This window comes from Rhamphochromis longiceps, linkage group LG20 (genome assembly GCF_057381845.1).
Source record: "Rhamphochromis longiceps isolate RC_006_pf linkage group LG20, R_longiceps_female_GT1.1, whole genome shotgun sequence".
In the NCBI taxonomy this organism is placed as follows: domain Eukaryota; kingdom Metazoa; phylum Chordata; class Actinopteri; order Cichliformes; family Cichlidae; genus Rhamphochromis; species Rhamphochromis longiceps.
This window is the reverse complement of record NC_140576.1, coordinates 36,508,972-36,531,178: the sequence shown is the minus strand read 5'-3', so window position 1 is coordinate 36,531,178 and position 22,207 is coordinate 36,508,972. Positions and strand designations below refer to the sequence as shown.

General features: G+C 40.4%; 1 protein-coding gene across 1 annotated transcript; it reads right to left on the bottom strand.

Moving 5' to 3' along the window:
* Positions 1 to 18,381: 18,381 nt before the first annotated feature.
* On the bottom strand, positions 18,382 to 21,785 carry LOC146645866 (uncharacterized). Its single transcript, XM_085394140.1, has 4 exons — positions 21,213 to 21,785; positions 20,701 to 21,072; positions 20,549 to 20,582; positions 18,382 to 18,789 (listed from the first exon to the last, which is right to left on the bottom strand). Exons 1-4 carry the CDS (start codon positions 21,630 to 21,632, stop codon positions 18,749 to 18,751), a joined length of 867 nt encoding a protein of 288 aa, XP_085250266.1. The 5' UTR covers positions 21,633 to 21,785; the 3' UTR covers positions 18,382 to 18,748.
* Between the last annotated feature and the right edge of the window lie 422 nt (positions 21,786 to 22,207).

The following is a 22,207-nucleotide window of genomic DNA, read 5'->3' as shown; positions in this document are numbered from 1 at the left end:
GCTATTTGCGCGTCTGACTCCATCCAATCATTTAAATCACGATTAAAAACTCACTCATTTAATCTTTCTTTCCTGGTTAGTTGATGCCTGTATTTTATACTTAATTCCTATTTTATCTATGTTTTTAGCAAGTTTGATTTGATATTCACTTTTAATCTTGTGTAATTAGTGCTATTGACCTGTTATCATATTCAGTATTTTGTTAATGGTCTTATATTAATCATGTTTTAACCAGCTGTTTTATTTTGAATCACTTTGGTGTACCGTTGTTTTTTAAATGTGTTATATAAATAAAGTTGTATTGTATTGTTTCCACCTAAACATGATATAGCATGTTCTGACTGAGAGATTTCTGAAAAATTCAAACGTACAGCTCTGCTATCACTTCCAGCATAAATGAAGACAGAAAACTAAACAGCAGTGACGTTTGTAGGGTTACTGAAGTTGGGCTAGCTGGTATATAATGATGTGCTACATGGTGGCTTTCTGCACAGCTATAAACACATTAGCACAGTGACAATGTTGCCAACTTAGCAACTTTGTCGCTATATTTAGCGAGTTTTCAGACCCCCTTAGCGACTTTTTTCTAAACAGCGACTAGCAAATCTGGCGACTTTTTCTCTTGTTATTGGAGACTTATGACAACTTTTTCACATGAGCGCACGTATCAATCTTACTTTTAACAAGCAGCGAGTGCTGCTGTGGACACCTCGCCCATGTGGAAAAGCTCACAGGCGGCAGGTAGTCCTTACGCAGCAGTCGCCCCCAGCTGATGTCAGAGCAGGAGATATTCACCCCTACGCGTACAACTGCAAATGAATTGCGCATGAGCGAAGCCGCTGCAACGCAGGGTGGGAGCAGCAGTAACTGTACATTTTTCTTAGTGCATTGATTCTTAAATCAATGCACTAAAATACATCATTCCAACCACTGCAAACTTAGAAATCAGATGTCCTTGCAGACATACACACACCAAAAAAAGTAACTTCGCCAGTGTGCCTATTTCGGGTCACTTTCCCGGTCCCAAGTCCGGATAAAGAAGGAGGGTTGGAATTATTGAAAACAATAATAAGACAATAGAAAAAAAATTGTAAATTGAAATTCAATTTGTAAATTGAATTTAGAATAAATATATTCTAAATGCTTTTAGGGTGTTTTTTACTCACTTTATGTCTCTTCCACTATGTATTTCTCTCTCCTACAGCATCTGTTACAATTACATAGGCAGGACCAATTATGCAAATTAGGCAATGACATCATTTAGCGACTTTTGGTGATTTTTTTGGACAGCCAATAGCGATTTTCCTTACTGAGGAGTTGACAACACTGCACAGTGAAGCTGGAGGATGAATGCTAACGTTTTTGGAAGCAGGTTTCATCATGTCATCACTTAAAGACCAGATAGTTCCAAAGAGAAACTCAACCAACATCATGGGCATTACAATGATGTGAGTTTGCATGTCAGTGTGACTTAAATACCCTTGTTAGACTTTCTTGCAGTGGTGTTAGTGAGTTTTACATAACGGTAAGCAGAGATGATGGGGATGTTCAGGCTCCTTTGCAGCCATACAGTATGTCCTATTGAAAGTCTTCTGCAAAATGTGGTCCACAAAAATTTAAAAATGATTTTGCACTGGATATTTATTTTGCAAAGTGGAAGTAACGTATTTAGCCTTCCCCCAAGTAATAGTTATAATTTACTTAGGTAGATAAAACAGTGCATAGGTTGTGTTAAAATTTGGCTTAACACACATAATAAAGTAAAAGTATTTATGACACTTTTTTAGAAATAAAATACATGGTATTATTGGATTACTATTGATTATTCACTGGTTTTTATATCTTTTTAATGTTGCAACAGTTGACTATTTTAATTAATTATATGTTTCTTTTGTAGCTTGATCTATTATAATGAGATGATGCTGGGACTTCAACAGTGTTTGCTGTGACAGAACAGCGTTATAAGATATGAATAAAGTAAGAAAAAAACTCACTCTTGATTTGTTTTTCAGGGTATTGATGTCCACATTTTCTTCAGGTGTCATGTTGGTTTTATCTTTGCAGGCTAACTGTGATTGCTTTTCAGAATGATCATTCTGACAGCAAACATACCAGTCTCCATCGATGAGCACAGAAATAGCCCACAGCACACCAATACAAAGTGCCTTGATAATGCGACTCCAGAAAACACCACATAATGCTCCCCTGCAGTTTGAATTCTTTTGTTGATCTTGCTGCTCATCAAGTGGTTGATGCTCCACATCAGGTTTATCAGGCTTTTTTAGCCACCAAGCTAGCAAAAGAGCTAGCTTTTCTGAACATACAAATATATAGTAGTTGCAGGTTCTCTGTAATATCTTGTCTGTCCAAAGTATTAAGAAAAAAATTATAAACACCGGCATAAAAAGGTATATCCAGCAGTCTGTATCGACATCTATGCAAGTGCAGACCACATCTCTTTCAAGTAAAACATTATAAGTAAAACTGCCGACGATGGTGATAAAGACACTGAATTCCCTAAAGGGAAAGTTTTTTAGGAAGTCCTTCATTTCTGGCAGACAGTTTGTTCAACAGAGTTGAACTTGAAATGTGAAGCTATATAAGCAAAAAACCATAAGCCCTGCCTTTTTAGGCGGGGTGAGGAAAGAAAGAGAAAAAAGAAAGTAAAAAGCGTTCCACTGTTCTCGAGGGGTGTGAACTTTGTGATTAAATTATGACACCTCACAAATATACAGCTGCTTTAGTGCTTCCAAAGGACCGTAGTGACTATTTTTTTTTAGAGAACACAGTTATTCTCAAAACCAAGCCCTGCATTTATGTTTGTATAGATAAAAAATGACAAAACAGGAAGCAACAAGCCAGCACACAGCCAAAGACTTTTTGCAATCACCTTACTGCAACACAAGAGTCAGGTGAGGTCACTCATCAAATGCACCAGCCTGTATGACTGGGCTAGGGTATGACATTTGCTGTGCATACCGAAGATGTGTGGTCAAGATGTGTGGCCTTGGGTATAGTTGGTTGTCATAGGTTACTCTTGCATGACCAGTTGCATAAATAACCATTCCTTAATTAAATTGAATTTAAGGTCTTGGCTCAAAATTGGTACTCTTATTTAGCCTGTATTAAACCCACTGAAAACAGATTCCATATTCTATGACTGCACTTTGAACTGATCATTGACATCATTAAAAACATCAGAAGTCCCGTATATCTTTTAAAGACAGTCTTTGTGGAAGCTTGAGTGAGCAAGTGATTAGGATATACATGTGTGGCTGTACATAAGTAAGATTATCAACTGATTAAGTTAACCCAGGGTTTATCCTGCTCCCGTCCAGCCTCATGCCACGTCAGCTGGGGGTTCAGGAGAACCGCACCAGCCTCATGCCTCGTCAGCTGGAGGGCCCGAGGAGCCCGTCCACCCTCATGCCTCGTCAGCTGGAGGTTGTTGTTAGTTATATGACAATTGATTAGTATATTTGGTAACACTGAAGCTTGAAAAACCTTTGTTAAACTCTATGCTACCATTTGCTTTTTTTTTTTTTTATTCCGCCAATTCTCCGGCGTCTGACGTCACCTACAACATGGGTCGCTTACCTTACTCGTCACTTCCATCTGTTTTCCCCTGAGCTCCTCTGCCCAACGGGAAAGCGCTGCCTCCTGCCGCTCGTAGAGGTCCGAGTCTGCTGGGTTCCAATCGTGTCTTCGTGGCACGGGTCGTGTCATTCTGTCAGGCGTTGTGTGGAGGCGAGGAAGAAGGAACCCAAACGCAGGACTCGCAGGTACAGAAATGACGGGGATTTATTGGAGCGGGTGAATGAACAAAGCAGGAACGAAGGACAGAAGGAAACAATTCCAAATTGTCATTTTGTCAAATACATTTAAATGTAATTTAAATACTTTATTGATCTGACAACATAAAACTGATTCTATGTAGGGTCACTGTCAGTGTGTGCAACACAAAATTCATTTAGACATTAATTTGCATAAATATGCATATGCTTGGCCTATCATTTAGAACCGAAAGGTTGCAATCATCCAAACCTTCCATGATTTTCTGGTGTAGCTTTTGTCAGAACTTTTCTCTGAGGACAGAAAAACATACATGGTCGGGTCAAAAAGAAAAACTGAGTCAAGACACCACCTGCCGTGGATCCAAAGTCTATGCAATCAGACACCTGGATAAGGTGCAAATGACAGACTAAGTAAAGCCTGTGTTAATTCCATGGTTAAGTATTATAAAATTGCTCACTTAAAATTTATGACAAGGCTATTCAAAACTAGTTTTCAAACTAAAACTAATAGTGCCCAACTGCTTGTCAAATCATTCAACAAATGATCAAAGCTCAGATTAGACCATTTCATCCATAAGAAAAATGTTACCTCAGTTCAGCAAGGTTAAAGTGACCTGATTTATATTAATAGTTTACAACATAAATAATTGGAAGTAGGTTCACATCTCCAACTTACAATAGTTTATATGATTGATCATATTCTGTCAGAAATGAAGCTTAAAGTAAATCTATAGGTAAAGATGTCTTTCAAAAATGTGCATTTGGTTTATTCCATCCCCGTGCATTATTTTATTCCCTTTAATTTTATTACCCAAACTGGACTTGCAAATAAAATTTGAATAAACGCATGTTGGTTAAATGTAATTTTGATCACAAGACAGTTAACTCTTGTTGACTTGATGACTTAAGTAAGTGTCTGTTAGGGCAGAGCAAGAATGAACTGTCGAAGTTGTATTTTAGTGAATTTTGTATCTTGGATTTTGTTTCTTTGCCTCTCCTGTGTTACACATTTCTTGTCTAGTCTCCCCGGTCTCTATGTTTGTGCATTTCCTGTGTCTTCCCTGTCAGCTGTGCCTGCTGGTCAACTCTGCGTCTCCATGCCTGTCTTGTGTTTCCTGTTTTACTTTGGTAGTCTCGTGTCCTGTGCTCAGTGTTTTGCTTTAACCCTGTCTCATTAACTCTGATAAGTCCCGGCTGTGTTTCCACCTGTTGCCCATCCTCTACTTATCCTGCCTGCTTATTTTAGGCCTCAGTCTTCCCCTGTTTGTTGTCGTGTCATACCACTCTATGTGCTGTGTGTTTCCAAGCTACTTCACTCCTAGTTTTCTAGTATTTCTGGTTTCCCTAGTGTTTAAGTTCTTAGTCTCTAGTTTGGTTCATTCTTCGTGAGTTTGTGTTTCGAGTATCAACAGTGCAATAAAGCTGCCTGTTTGAGTTCATCTTCTCTGTGCTTACGAGTCCTGTGTTTGGGTCCTCATCCTGCCAGCCACAGCACCAATCCATGACAAGAACGATCTGTCGAGTCTGAATTCTGGGTCCTTACTTCCCACCGTTTTGACATATTCAAACAGTCTTTATGCTTTGCGGTACATTTAATTTGTTATTTGAGGCATCAGCATGTTGACGGAAGACGGGGAACACACCCACATAGAACCTCTTGTTCACACATTTCTAGAGCATCAAATGTGCATGCACTGAGACTTCAGCATGTTGAAACATGACAGGGTTTTTGTTTTTCATCGAGATACGTGGCCTCGGGTCTTCAGCACTCTTGGGGAGCCGTGGATGGCCACGCATCTGAATCAGAGTCAAAATCAGCATACTTTATTAATCCCTAATGAAATTATGTGGGTTACAGTTGCTCCAGTATCAATACAGCAACAGAAACAGACAAGATCTTTTACAATACAATATGTTACAGATTTAAGAATTGCAAGAAATAGCAAAATATATACAAATGACTCAATAATAAATATCAAGGATTGACAGAGGTGATTATAAATAAATATCAAGAATGTTGACAGGAATATTACAGAGTAATATGAGGTCTTTGCCTGGCTCACTAGGGGCATTATAGTAGTCTCTCACACTCATTTTCAAGTATGTTTCTTGGAAAATGCTCATACAGCCACTTGCTCACACACACAGAAAATGCGATGTTTCTTTATGTACCTTCCCTTTCTTGTCGTTCAGGTGTTGAGTAGAGTTTGAGTGTGTTTTGTTACAGATGCAGCATGTCTCTCTGTTTTAGCCTCAATCCACCTCCTGCTTCATTCCCCTCCGTCTTTCTGTCTTTTTTTATATTCCACACAGATAATAATATGAAAACAAGATTAGAAAAGAAGCCTACAGAAAGTGAACAGTGCCACAGTGCTCCTCTTGTGAAAGCAAATGTGTTTGGCACAACAAAGCATTCAGTCTATGGTTCTGTTTGTTACAACTGATGGACAGAACAGGTTTAATTAAAGGCCATGGAAGCAGGAGAGCTCCATCAGTAGTTGGCCCTTTTACCAAGGCAGGTGAGCAATGCCTCTTTAAGCTTACTCATATAATAATCATTCTTAGTGAGTGTGATCAAATGACTTTATGTTTTGAAAAATGGTCTCTGTGATTGAGAGAGACATTTGTAATCCTGACCACCTCTAAATGTGTTATTCAAGTTTCAATGCAATTTTATTTGTATAATGCCAAATCACAGCAGCAGTTGCCTTAAGGCGCTTAATACTGTAAGGTATTATATAAGAGGGAATCAAGACAGGAAGCAAGTTAGGGCAGAGCAAGAATGAAACTGTCAAAGTTGAAGAAAGAACAATGTTGCGTTGAATTCGGTTAGAACAGGTTCTGGACTGAGGACATGCTGAGACAGGCTCTGTTCGGAAGGGAAGGGGTTACCAGATGACAGGGAAAGTACAGCTGAAGTGGTGATGGAAACTGTCACTGTCAGGATGCTGGGTCATTGGCCCAGCATTTTGAGTTTATTTTGTATTTATCATTCCCCTTTGCTGCTTTTTGGAGACGTTTAAATGTAGTGTAAAGCGCTTTGGGGTCCATAGGGACTAAGTAAAGCGCTATACAAATACAGGCCATTTACCATTTAAGTTCCGTTTTTTACAGTTAGTGTTGAGTTTAGAGAGAAACAATCTTAGAGTGGCATGGAAATCAAATGGGGTGTCAATGTCACGGCTGTGGCAGCAGTCGTGCGGTATCTGAGAGTATGAACCCAAGATGCTTGCAAAGGCTGTGATGCGAGTGAGCTTTATTTACAGGAGTGGCAAAAACAGGAAATGCAGAACGGGGAGCTACCAAAACCTAGACCGGGGAAAACTTATGAAGTCACCTAAAAACCATAAAGACACGGGATGATGAGCAGGGATGACACAGAGAACGTAGAGCAGAGAGCTGACGATTTTTGTACAACCTTTTAAAACTATGAAAACTAAAATGAGAGACCAATCAGGTGTCACAATATTTATTTGTGCGAGTGCAAAAAATAGTTTGTCCGCACAAAAGAGAGAGAAGAACACCACCTGCAGATAAAACCTGCAGGCCTGACAGGAGGTGTATCACTCATTCACAGTGCGCATGCTCCAACCAGCGTGCAGCCTGTTACAGTCGCTCCTGCTTTTCTCTTAGTTTAGCTCTTTTTTCTTACGTATTCTTTTTTTTTCTGACTTGTATTTTCATCCGTTTATTATCTCTTACTCAATCATGTGGATTGAGAGAGTTTTTGTTCTTCTGGTGGCCGTGGAACTGTTACTTTTATCAAGGAACGGGACCGCGGCACATCTCCTACACTCACGGACTGTTTACTCCGAGATCAGCTGATCACCCTGATGCCGGCCGGTTCGCTGGCCAGGCCCGCAGAAGTACCAGCTGAAATTTGGAGGAAAACACATCGGGGATGCAGAGGTCAAGGACAGAAGAGAAGAAAAAAGGAGACGGTGAGACAGCGGAGGCTCGAAGCGAGGAGGAGGTATAAACCGTGTCTGCCGTCTATCGTGATGGGAAATGTGCGATCGCAAATAAAATCGACGAGCTCTCAGCACTGGTACGGAGTCAGAGGGAATACCGAGAGTGTAGCCTGATGTGTTTCACCGAATCATGGCTGCACCAGGACATTCCCGATGAGAATGCTTCCGTGGAAGGCTTCCACACTGTTCGGGCGGACAGGGACAGCATCGCTAGCGGTAAGCGGAAAGGAGGTGGGCTTGCTGTTTTAGTTAACAAGCGGTGGTGTAACCCTGCCAACATAACAATCAAAGAAAGGATTTGTTGCCCGGACACTGAACTGTGTGCTGTTGGACTCAGGCCGTATTATTTACCCAGGGAATTCTCTCACGTCATCTTGGTGGCTGTTTATGTTCCCCCCTCTGCTAACCCCACAGCTGCATGTGACACTATCCACTCTGCCATAGCTCGGTTACAGACTCAGCACCCAAGTGCCTTTATTGTGATCTCGAGTGACTTCAACCATGTATCACTGGACAATACACTAACAACATTCAGACAATATGTGGACTGTCCCACCAGGGGAGAGAAAATTTTAGACTTACTGTATGCTAACGTCAAGGATGCATACAGCTCCTCCACCCTCCCCCCACTTGGTAGGTCAGATCATAACCTGATTCACCTCACCCCCCACTATGTGCCAATTGTGAGGAGGGAACCTGTGACCACCAGGACTGTTAGGAGGTGGTCAGAGGAGGCAATAGCGGAACTACAAGGGCTGTTTTGAGGTGACCAACTGGGAAACACTCTGTGAGCCTCACGCCGAGGACATCAATCACCCAGCCTCGTTTCATCTTCAAAGTTCTCACTGATGGAAGGAGGTTTTGGCTCAAAATCTCACGATACATGGCCCCATTCATTCTGTCCTTAACACGGATCAGTCGTCCTGTCCCCTTGGCAGAAAAACAGCCCCATAGCATGATGTTTCCACCCCCATGCTTCACAGTAGGTATGGTGTTCTTGGGATGCAACTCAGTATTCTTCTTCCTCCAAACACGACGAGTTGAGTTTATACCAAAAAGTTCTACTTTGGTTTCATCTGACCACATGACATTCTCCCAATCCTCTGCTGTATCATCCATGTGCTCTCTGGCAAACTTCAGACGGGCCTGGACATGCACTGGCTTCAGCAGCGGAACACGTCTGGCACTGTGGGATTTGATTCCCTGCCGTTGTAGTGTGTTACTGATGGTGACCTTTGTTACTTTGGTCCCAGCTCTCTGCAGGTCATTCACCAGGTCCCCCCGTGTGGTTCTGGGATCTTTGCTCACCGTTCTCATGATCATTTTGACCCCACGGGATGAGATCTTGCGTGGAGCCCCAGATCGAGGGAGATTATCAGTGGTCTTGTATGTCTTCCATTTTCTGATGATTGCTCCCACAGTTGATTTTTTCACACCAAGCTGCTTGCCTATTGTAGATTCACTCTTCCCAGTCTGGTGCAGGTCTACAATACTTTTCCTGGTGTCCTTCGAAAGCTCTTTGGTCTTGGCCATGGCGGAGTTTGGAGTCTGACTGTTTGAGGCTGTGGACAGGTGTCTTTTATACAGATGATGAGTTCAAACAGGTGCCATTCATACAGGTAACGAGTGGGGGACAGAAAAGCTTCTTACAGAAGACGTTACAGGTCTGTGAGAGCCAGAGATTTTCCTTGTTTGAGGTGACCAAATACTTATTTTCCACCCTGATTTACGAATAAATTCTTTACAAATCCTACCATGTGGATTCATGGATTTTTTTTTCACATTCTGTCTCTCACAGTTGAAGTGTACCTCTGGTGCAAATTACTGACCTCTGTCATCATTTTAAGTGGGGGAACTTGCACAATCGGTGGCTGACTAAATACTTTTTTACCCCACTGTAGTTAGGGCTGGACCAGGTGACCCTGAATCCTCCCTTAGTTATGCTGCAATAGATGTAGGCTGCCGGGGGATTCCCATGATGCATTGAGTTTTTCCTTTCCAGTCACCTTTCTCACTCACTATGTATTAACAGGTTTCTTCCTGTTAAAAGGGAGTTTTTCCTTCCCACTGTTACCAAAGTGCTTGCTCATAGGGGGTCATATGATTGTTGGGTTTTTCTCTGTATCTATGAAGCGCCTTGAGGCGACTTTTGTTGTGATTTGGCGCTATATAAATAAAATTGAATTGAATTGAATTGTGAGATTCCTGACACCCCTCCCCCACCCATCACCCTCACTCAATACCAGGTTGAGATGCAAATGAGGAGACTTCACTCAGGCAAGTCTGCTGGATCAGACGGAGTGAGTCCCCTCGTCCTCAAGACCTGTTCCCCCCAGCTGTGTGGAGTCTTTCATAAACTGTTTATGCTGAGTCTGAGTCTGCAGAGGGTCCCGGTGATGTGGAAGACATCATGCCTCATCCCTGTACCAAAGATGCCACGTCCCAGTGGCCCCCAGGATTACAGGCCCGTGGCACTGACCTCCCACATCATGAAGTCCCTGGAAAGGCTCATCCTGGACCAGCTGCGACCCATAGTAAGACCACATCTGGATCCCCTCCAGTTCGCTTATCAGCCTCGTCTCGGAACTGAGGACGCCATCATCTACCTGCTCAATCGTGTCTACACCCATCTGGACCAGCCGGCGAGCACTGTGAGGGTCATGTTTTTTGACTTTTCCAGTGCTTTCAACACCATCAGGCCGACCCTCCTGGGTGATAAGTTAGCAGCGATGCAGGTGGATGCTTCTCTGGTGTCCTGGATTGTTGATTACCTGACAGGAAGACCACAATATGTACGTCTGACAAGGTGATCAGCAACACAGGGGCACCACAGGGGACTGTCCTCTCCCCCTTCCTCTTCACCCTCTACACCACAGACTTCAGCCACTGCACAGAGACCTCCATCTTCAGAAGTTTTCTGATGACTCTGCGGTGGTTGGATGCATCAGCAGGGATGATGAGACAGAGTACCGGGCTGTGGTCGACTCCTTTGTCACGTGGTGTGAGCAGAATCATCTGCAGCTCAACGTGGCAAAGACCAAGGAACTGATCGTGGACTTCAGGAAGACCAGGAAACACTTGACCCCTGTTTCAATCCAGGGGGTCAGTGTTGACATTGTGGAGGACTATAAATACCTTGGAGTTCACATTGACAATAAACTGGACTGGGCTAAAAACACCACAGCACTTTACAGGAAGGGCCAGAGTCGTCTCTATTTTTTGAGGCGACTGAGGTCCTTCAACATCTGCCAGAAAATGCTGAGGATTTTCTACGAGTCTGTTGTGGCCAGTGCGATCCTCTATGCTGTTGCATGCTGGGGGAGCAGGATGAGGGTCGCAGATGCCAACAGACTCAATAAACTAATCCGTAAGGCCAGTAATTATGTGGGGATGGAGCTGGACTCCCTCAAGGTGGTGTCGGAGAGGCAGATGTTGTCCAAGATAAAGACAATGTTGGATAACACCTCCCACCCACTCCATGACATGCTGGTCAGTCACAGGAGCACGTTCAGTGAGAGACTGAGATTACCGAAAAGCACCACTGAACGACACAGGAAATCTTTCCTGCCTGTGGCTCCCTGTACAACGCATCCACTTAACACACTGGTTACTGCTACAACTACACATGTTTCTTTTCCAGCTATTTATTTATGAGTGACTTATGTATGTATGTATATATATGTATATATTGTACTATTCTTAGTTAGCGTATTGTCTGTCTTGTCTTAATGTTGGTTTATAATGGAGCACTGTAACAAAAAATTATTTCCCCCAGGGATCAATAAAGTATTCTGATTCTGTTTCCCACCTGGAGACAGTGTTTACATTGCAGTCTGCGTTTGTTGGCTTTTTGGCAGCAGCTGTTACATTCACTATAGTACCCTCACTGACACACAGAACAAAACAAGGCCCACACAACACACTAACTACCAGTGTAGGGACTAACGCGTTATTAAGTAACGCGTTACAGTAACTACGTTATTATTGTGGTAACGAGCACTTGCCTAAGGGTTTGGGTTAGGTGGGAGCCGCAGTGAGGTTATGCTTGGGGGTTGTTTGGGATCACGAGAGTTTGTGACTTGGACTTTGATTCTAAATCTCTACTACTACTTACTACTTTGCAAAATACATACGCAAATAAATGTAAATAAAGTTTTGCAAGGCGGTATGCAGCCTGTATGACTCGCCATACTGAACGTTACAAAAGCACATTAGTAAGGTTTAACAGATTTTTCACACACACACACACACACACACACACACACACACACAGAAGCATGGGCCAGGACAAAGGCATGGGCACACGGGTGCGCACAGACACGCAAGCACGCTCACAGGCGCTCACGCAAACAGATGGCATTTTTGCCCATAAAAAAAGTAAAAAACAAATTTTTAGTTTAAAATGAGAAAAATGCTATTGATGATAAAAAATGTCTATTTTGCTAAATGTCCTTGGGCAAGAGTTGCTCTCTGATGCAACCATCGGTGTGTCAATGTTTGAATGTTGTTTTGGAAGCACTTAAAAGCATAGAAAAAAAGGATTGTGTAAATGTGGTATGTTGTATAAAGCGCTTTGAGTGCTGCCCGCGAGTAAGAATCAGCCCATTTACCATAAATTTAAACCAAACATCCCCAACTACTTGTTTCTCTTTTGGATCTTTTACTTTTAATGACAAACCTAGATGTTCAAACAGTCTTTATGCTTTGGGATGCATTTCATTTGTTATTTGAGGCATCAGCATGTTGAAGCAAGAAAGGGAACACACCCACACAAATAAAATACCAACCTATTGCTCCCACAGTTTTAGACCATCAGCATGCTACTTTGAAAAACCAGCAACATGTTCAAGCACGACAGGGCGGCATTTTTTTTTCAAGATGTGTGGCCTCAGGTCTTCAGCACTCTTGTGGAGCTGTGGAAGGCCACGCATCTGGGGTCTTTACCTGCCTCACTAGGGGCATTATAGCAGTCTATCACCCTCGTTTTCAAGAACATTCGCTGTCTTACACACACAGAAAACGCAGTGTTTGTTTGTGTATCTTTCTTTGTCTTTATCTTTCAGGTGCTGTGTATGGTTTGAGTGTATTTTGTTAAAGATGCAGCAGTTGGAGATGCAGCATGTCTCTCTGTTTCAGCCTCAACCCACCTCCTGCCTCTTTTCTCTCTTTCTGTCTCTTTTCTTTTCATATTCCACACAGATAATATTATGAAAACAAGATTAAAAGATGAGCCTACAAAGAGTGGATAGTGCCATAGTGCTCCTCTTGTGAAAGAAAATGTGTTTGCATGACAAAGCATTGAGTCTATGATTCGGTTTGTTAGAACAGTTTTTTAAAAAAAGGCCATGGAAGTGTAACATAGTTAAATAGAGTTCAAGTTAAAGCATTGGCACCACCTACTGTTGCAAAAGTCACCCTGCAATATTTACAAAGGGTAAGAAATTCTGGGTAATCCTCAGAGCAATGGGGGATTCCTGTAGAGGTAAGGAATGTGCAAATGTCGTGGACAAAACAATCATGTTACTGTAACAGTAATATAAGTTGATCCAGTTATTTTTGGTGTCCCAGCGCTCTGAGTATAGTTTTGTATTCAGTTCATGTTAGATTTGTGATTATAGTTCTTGTGTTATTCATATTTAGCTTTTAGTTGAGGTTAAGTTCATGTTTAAACTCACAAAGGAGCATTTCATTCCTCCTGTAATGAACCGCTGATCTGTACCATAAGTCATCCTTGCGGGGGTTGTCGGAACTGTATGCGCAGGCGCACTGGGGACGGATGTGCTCAGAGGCATGCCCCGTAACGTGTATGGAGCAGTCTGTCGCGGCAGGAATAAGTTGTACAAAGTCCATGTAAGTTACGATAATACTTTGATAAGTATGATAAGTGTGTTTCTAATGTAAGGTATGTTGCTGCGTTTGTATTGTGAGCTATCTGAAAACCTTTTCATTCTGTATTTACGTTACTAACATCCATGTGCTATTTTTTAGCTAGACATGTGTGTCATGCAAGCTAGCAGCACCCCATGAGAAACGGGCCGAAGTGTTTAAGTGTTTACCGGAGTTTTTGCACCCTTGGCAAGCGGACTGAGGTATGTGATGAGAGGTGATCTGTTGTTATATTTTATTTAACTGAACTGTGTAACCCCTTGATGCTGTTTGAAGTAACCCCTTTTGTTTTATTTAATCTGTGACTGTGTATCTCAAAATTACTTGTTTGAACTTGCCTGAATTAACTTAAGCTCATTGTTGTTATTGCTCATTGTTATAGTTCAAAAGGTACTGTACGGGTATCAATTTTTTCTTATTTTATAGTTTTCACGGTGCTCAGCGTCCAGAGAATGAGCCGTGTGTGGTGAGGAAATAAATGGCTGCACCCGTTAGAGACTCTTCTGTCGTTCTTGATGCCAAAGGCTGCTACAGTGAAAACTCATCGCTGCCTTGCAGCCATCTACACTCATCTTATTCTTTCGTCGAACTGTGAGTAAAGGAGTGTATCGCATCATCCAGAGACTTATTGCCACAGAAGCAAGTTATAGACAAAGTTGAATGTGGAAAGTAACTCTAGACTCAACGTAGTATGTTATTAGTTTCTTGTTAGAGGCAGTTCCTATGTCACACTGGAATTCAGCCTCAACTTATGATGTTAGTATCTCGAAAACAATGACGAAAACCTGGATACCGATAAATTTAATGTGAAAATACGTGTAACTCAGCGAACAGATTAATTTAGAATTTCCAATATGCACATTTGGTATTTATAATACAACAGGCTGTGCTTACCCTTTTATATTTGGACCGGTCCTCTGCTCGCCTCGCCTCACGCTCTCACCACAGGCCAAATCTGCCTTCCTCAGCACACCAAAGATCCGGGTCACAAGGCACCAAATTGTTAAATCCTCCCGATTCTTTCGATCTTTGGGCTAAAGGAAGGACGATACTCGGTGTATAAATGCTCAATCAACAATTCCTTTATTACACACAATTCAACACTTTTGAGCATAAACCATCCGGATGGGGAGACATGCATGCAGAGGGTCACAGCAAATCTCCAACTGGTGGAGGGTGACTCAAACTCTTATAGCCTCTAGTGGCCCCCACCTAGTCGTAAAAACCTAAACATTCACATTCTTTCTCTCTCTGCAGTATGTTCTGTTCTTTTCTAATCAGACAAATAAGGCCATGACTCTCCGAAAACACTATTTCTTATAACTCAGCAGTATAATGCATCATAGACAATATCATTCATTCGCAATAAATCAGAAGTCTACAGCAGATACAAATCAGATTACCAAATGTAATAGTTATCATCTTCTCCTAATTCAGGAGAATAATGCAAACTAAAACTACATAATAATTTCACAATCTTTAATTAGGGGTGTAACTAGAGATGGCACGATACCACTTTTTTATGTCCGATACCGATACCGATATCATAAATTTGGATATCTGCCGATACCGATATGAATCCGATATAGTGTTTTTTAATCAACAAAACTGTTTTTTAAATATCTTGCTGCATTTTGTATAAGTTCATACTCAAGTTTAAAACAACAACTACACTAAAGCTATTCTGTTATACCTGTATACAAAAAAAATATTTCATAGTTCAGCAATACTGATCAATCTAATAAACTTAGACCTACACCATCCTCCCTATTCTGGTATTTTAAAGAGTACTTAGCGTAAATATTAAGCAACCTAACTAATAGGGTTCCAACTCCCAGCAACAACAAAAATAAATAAATAAAAAATAGGGAACCACCCCTCACGCGCCACCTCATGATGCTTAATCGACGTAATCAACCTTAATTTGATGCAGTGTGAAAAAAAATGCACAGAAATCAATTATTTTTCAAGAAATATTAAATAGATTCAACATCTTTCTTCAACAAAATTGCAGACTGCACAGATGGTACCTTCCCAAAGGAAAAAGTACTATAGCTTACTAGGGTATATATATTAGACTTAATAGTCACTATGTACAGTAATTGACTTCTATTCATTTTACATCAAATTAAAACTTTGGGTGTCAGATAATTATTTATTAAAAGCTCGACATTTTAAATGAGAATAAGAAAGAAAAGTATGTCTTTGTGCCCCCTTTTCCCTGTTCATGCCCTATCGGCCCCCCTGGCTAAACTTTGCTAGATCCGCCCCTGCACAGTTACCAGCGTCAGCTACGTAGAAAAAGATCCTCGAGTAGAAAGTAATATTAAATAAATTCTAACAACAGCTTATCAAGCTTAAACGTGCTGCTGTTGTTCAGCCGCTGGTTTCCTCTTTCTGGTGCAAAGTGGGCCAAAAACAAACAAGAGACACGGACTCGCGACAGAAAAGCCGATCAGCTGATCATTTAAGCAGTTTCACGATTGAAGTAGCAGCCGGAGAGCGAGAGGCAGTCGCTTGTTAAGCTTAACGTGGGAATGCTTTACAAACATTCAGAGATGGACTTACACACTTGCTTTACTTCTCTCGGGGATAACTTTGTCGGAGATGAAATGCCAGGTTGCTAGCGAAGCTCCACATGCTATCCAGACCACCGACAGGTCCCGCATGCCACAGCTGCTCTATCACGTGACGCATACTGCTCCGACTGCTAATGTTCTGAGGTGAGTTACGGCGTGTTGCAAGTTTTGCGAGGTGCTTTCGTGATATTTAATGGATCGGATTACATTTTTTATTCTTCTCCGATATCCGATCCAGTAATTTAGGTCAGTATCGGACCGATACCGATACGTAATATCGGATCGGTCCATCTCTAGGTGTAACATAGCATAAGATAATATAATAATCCCACAAACCCTTTCCACAATAAGGCACTTGCAAACAAACACATTTCTACTGCACCATTTGTCTTAGATTGGCCTCTTTTAAGGATCAATTGCCATTAAAACGTATTAAATCACTGTGATTAGGCAGGAGAAATAATGAAGAACGTGACTTCCTTTACTAGATTTTAGAACAAACATTTTTAACAAATCAAAGGGCACAGGAAACATTTTGAGAAACATTATGAGACAGGAAACATCTTGAATGAAATCAAAGGGATCATCTTCATCACTTCTGCAAATTCAGTCTTTTTCTTTTTAAACCACAGAACATCTGGTTGGTTTTGTAATGAGCTAACGTATATTCAGATGCAACACTATGTACTATGGTGAGCTTATTGTAAAACATAAAAAGTAACAAAGAGGAACATCAGATACCAACACGAACAGGAAGCAGCTGGTGTGTGGGTAAACTGGTGTCCATGGTGACAGTTACAAGGTAAACAAGCTGTTTGAAGTTAGTGCTGAAACTGAATGTGATTGGATAATGCTTGGTCAGAACAATGCATTGTTGTCAGACAACAGCCAATGGGCTGCAAGGTGGCTGTTAATGCAAATGTAACAGTTTAATTGTTTAAAACATCAAAAGCACCTCCAAATGACCTTCCATCTTTCTTAGAAAAAAAAGAAATTTGTTCTGCTGCTCATATAATTGTGACCTGTGTATTTGCTGTTACCAACACCAACCACTAATATTGCCTATATTATATGTAGCCTCACTGGATACAAGTACTGGAGTTCTTAATGTGCAGTCTTTTATTATCAGTGAAGACAGAAATGTCCCCATTTTGTCCAAAAATGTGTGTGTGTGTGTGTGTGTGTGTGTGTGTGTGTGTGTGTGTGTGTGTGTGGATATCTATCTATATCGCTATATATTTTTAAAAAAAATCAAATCAAATAATAAGAAAACTACAAAAACAAAACAAACAAATAAACCAAGTGAAAGCTAAAGTACTTCATTACTCTGGTACAGTTTTTGTATGCATGCTAAACCCAGTCAGTTTGTGTTCTGGTGCTTGGATTGGTGGGTTGACTGCTTGAGTTTTCCAAGCTCTCAGTGATGACTTCACGGCAGACACATACAGGTTCACATTATGTAGCAGTCCACTGCTGGATGTACAATTTTAATTTCTCTAGACTTTCATATTTTATTCAAAAAACTGAGGTAGCAGACTTATTTCTTCCTGTGCAGTCATGAAAAAAAAGTCTAAAAAGCACAATTTTAACATTATTGCATATTAAATAACTTAGAGAAATAGGTAAGAGATGGATTGGAGATCTAGGTTCACCAATTCTATGTAATACTGTAATTTTCTGCTGCTCATTCCTGTGCAATATCCCATCTGCCCTCACGTCATATTTCTTTTCAAGATTTTCTTATTTAATCACTAGTGTACATATATTTATATTTATAGATACATATATATATATTTAGTCATCTTTTCTCTTTTACCATGTCTCTCTAATATTTTGCTCCTTACTATTTTTCTATTTTCTTTATTATTTTATTTTATTATATTTTCTCCTACTGTATCATGCTGCTGAGTGACTGCTGCTCGTCAAACACATTTCATTGCAATGTTGACCCTGTGCTAACTTGCATATGACAAATAAAACTGAAAACTGAAAACTATGTGCCCCCCAAAAATCATGTAGCAGTCCAATTTTGCCATCTTTGCGTAAAATGACACCACATTAGCTATCAAAACAATGTCACGGGAACAATGTGCTATTATCAGAGCTTAAGGTGGACCAACAAAATATCAAATGGTATGACTTTTTTTTGCAGAAGAATTTATTTTGATGAATATTTTGTATTTACAGCACTCAGTTTGCATATTTATTAATGTGAAAGCTGAATTGTCAATAGGCAACAGACACAATAAAGCATAATAAAAAAAATTCTTTAGATTTATCATTACAAACAGCAACAACACAGAATGGACGCTTTACATAGTCTGACAAAGACTGTATAAAGAGAGACTGGGCCTCTGGTGCAGGAAGCTGCAAAGGAAAAGGAGGTCTGGGTGTCTCTGCTTAGACTGCTGAAACCAACACCTGAACCCAGGTAAGCTTCAGAAACTGGACTGCTGGATGGGCATGATTTCTTGTGGTCACTTGCATTGATTCTTTAGCTGCCTCTCTTAATCCTCTTTCAAGAGGTTTCATTAAATAATGGTTCGCTGTCTCTGATCTCTATCGGACAGAAAAAACATTTTTGTCAGAAAACAAATTGTGTCTATAAAGAACAAAGTTATTACAGTAAGAACTAGACTGAAAACTAAACTTGGGTCTTAACAGAATCAAATTAAACCGGACTTGAAAAATTAAAACAATTAAAATAAAGCACAATACACACACAACCCGAGGAATCGTTAGTGTTTACTGGGACAAAATTGTACTTATAGCCTGTTCTTACTTCTGGGCCCGATTCCAGGCAGTGTGTGCAACAAACAGAGTTCTGACTTTGTTCACTGAGGAATTGAACAGATGGTGATGTTTAATTGAAAAAAACAGCAATAGGAGATTAAAAGCTTTATTTAACAGGCACCGTGAGCAGATCTAAAATCTGATCTGGATGGGAAAAGACCAGAATGACCAGAATCAGAACTGCATCTGAGCCTGATTTAGTCTGAATTAATGATTGTTATTCATGTTCTTGCTATGCAATTGGCCTGTGAGTGACCATTTAGGTGATTTTCAGTGAAAGATATTGAGGTACAGCCCAAATTTTTAAAAACTGCAGCATTAAAATTGTTGTTTCAAATAATTTAAATGACTGAATGTCTTTCTGTGAACAAGTTCCTACTTGAAATGTTCAGGACACAGACAGTCTGCATTTAAAAATCCCCTTTAGACTACATCTAATCCCATTTTAGATTTTTAAAGTAATTTAGGGCTCGTTTTCACTCAGATATTCACATCGTCACGTATCCATCCAACACATGACTCATCAGTTTGTTATGTGTCTAAAGCTTCATACACAGAAGTTTAACCCATATATACTATTCAGGTTGAATTTGACCCATTTTGACATTTAACAGCAGCAAACACCCTAAATTTCATTTTTTTTAACTTGAAATTTGATTACTTGAAGTGACCCAAAATACATAAACAATAAATTATTTAAAACTTTTATACTTTTATTTGTTTTTCCAAATACTACATTTTTTTTTTACATTGAGGCTGTGCCAGTCAAATTTTACCTGTAGCTACTGAGATACTGAGTTTGGGTCAAATAAAGGAAAATACATTTTACTAATTTTACGGAATCATGAAACTGTGAAACTCTACATCCACAAAGTTCAAGGGGACAGGAAGCAGAAGGTGCCTTGACATGGACTGGAGATCTGAGACAGGCTGGCAGGGCGTCGCAGTAGTTAGCACTGTCACCTTACAGGAGCAAGATTCAAACGTGGCTGCTGCCTTTCTGTGTGGAGTTTGTCTGTTTGGACAACTCCAGAATACATCGGTTCTCTGACTTCTTTCCACAATACAAAAACACTATAAAGTGGTTAAATTGAACTCTAATTATTAAAAAGTGTAACATTAAAATGAGTTCATCCTTCATTAATTCAAATAGGATGATAAATACGCTGGTTCACCACTTATTGCTTTTATTGAATAAACTATAAATTTCTAATAACAGATCAGTTTAAAGTTCATGTCTAAGCTGAATCACAGCTTTTGGCTCAGTTTAGAAATTTACTGTCTGTTGTGTCATTATGATAGTTTTGTAAATGTAAAACCAGCAAAAAATAAGCACTTAATATGCAACAGTTTTAGTGAAGACAGGTACAGCAGAGACCTCGGGGGGCAAATGTGCAGATCACCGTCTTCACATCACTGAAGAAACATAATGAAGTGTCTGGTTTTTTGAATTATCACAGTAAAAGGGAAGTTAAGTGATGTCAAGAAAGCTGTAAGGTGAAATAAGGATTGCGTGTGTATTTACCTCGTGACAGTGCTTGAAGTTCATACTTTTGTGCCTGCAAAATAATGTTATGAATGAATAAAAAAAATGTGCTCTTTCAGTGATTGAGTCTGACGCCCCTGACTGAGTCTGGCAGCTGTAACATCTGGTACGTAAATAACACATCACTTTACCTGCTGATGTGCTGCTGCTTGATGATGCTGCCCCCCTCTGCTGGAGCTCCCCTCACTGATCCAGTTGATCTGCTGGTTGGTTGCTTCTGGTTTTTGATGTTTTGCTTTACTGATCATTTGTTGAGCAACATTTAAACAGCCGTCCCAGTCTTTCCTTTTTATGTTGCTCGTGATTTCTTTAGTCAGAGTTTCATTTGCTTCTTTCCTCAAAAGCTCCTCCAGAACCTTTTTCTCTTCTTCCAAAATCAGTTTGTAGTAAAAAGTTTTCTTGTTGCACCAACTGTATTTTTCTTCAAACCATTTTCTCCACCCACTCCAAGTCATGAAGAAAGCGACAACAGTCATGCTGAGGAGCAGAGAGTAAGCAGCAAGCTGAAAAAGAAGCAACAAACAAACAAAACATTTAACAGCATTAATGTGTGTGTGTATTTATTATACTTTCATAAATTAAAAAGAAAACGTAACAGTACAATAACATTACATATTCACTGTGTACATATGCACATCCTCACCTTTGACTTCATTTGCAGCTCAGTTATTTGAGCTGTTTCATCAGCCGTGAGACCCTCAGGTTCGCAGAACAGCTTCCTCTTTTTTTCATCAGTGGTACAGCAACTATACCAGTCTGTGAAAAGCAACACAGCTACAATCCACAGCAGACTGATTAGAAATGCTCTGATAACGCGCTTGAGTACAATGCATAAAAACGTGGATGGATGCTCCGCTGTGCTCCGAAATGTCTGGTCTATCAGGAGCACCAGGAAAAATACTAAAAAAACAGGCACGACCACCATTTCATTGCAATCAAAAGTGTGGCCTGAGCAAGCGCACATCTTGGCTTGCAGATACATAAATGCAAACAAAATCCCAAAGCCTGTGCCAGTGGTGCCGATTTTTCCACTACGGACATATTGCAGGAGTTTATTCAACATCTTGAGCAGTTCGGTGCCTGCTGAGGCTGCAGCTTCTGACCTGTAAAATTACAGACACAAGACAAAAAGAAATATTTCCTGCTTTTCACACCAAGTATCACAGTCTCTTTGAAATTCAGCTTAATATCTCAGTCCTATAGCAGCTGTGAAGTGAGCAAGTCCTCCAGTCAAAGTGAAGATATGAGCTCTCTGCTCCCACCCTCACATAAGAACCACGAGTGCTGCTCCTACAGGTGGCAGGATGCAAACGCAACGTGACGTCATGAGAAGGAGTTTAAACAGCACTCTGTTCAAAACGTTTCCAAAGTCGTGTCAACAAATTTCATGTTTCCCAAACACTTTATACTATGATGAGGTTGTGTGGCACGACAGGTTTTTTGATGAATGACTTGGAATGATGAATTCTATCAGCACAACAAATACTGAGTATTAGGTACTATTAGGTACTAACACTCATTTAAATACAGTAATTTGGTCTTAGATTCCGTTAGTTATCATAATCCAGGCTTCATAACATTTCTGTTTTTTTATCAGTTTATTTTTTCAACTGCATTATGACTAACAACGAAAAATCT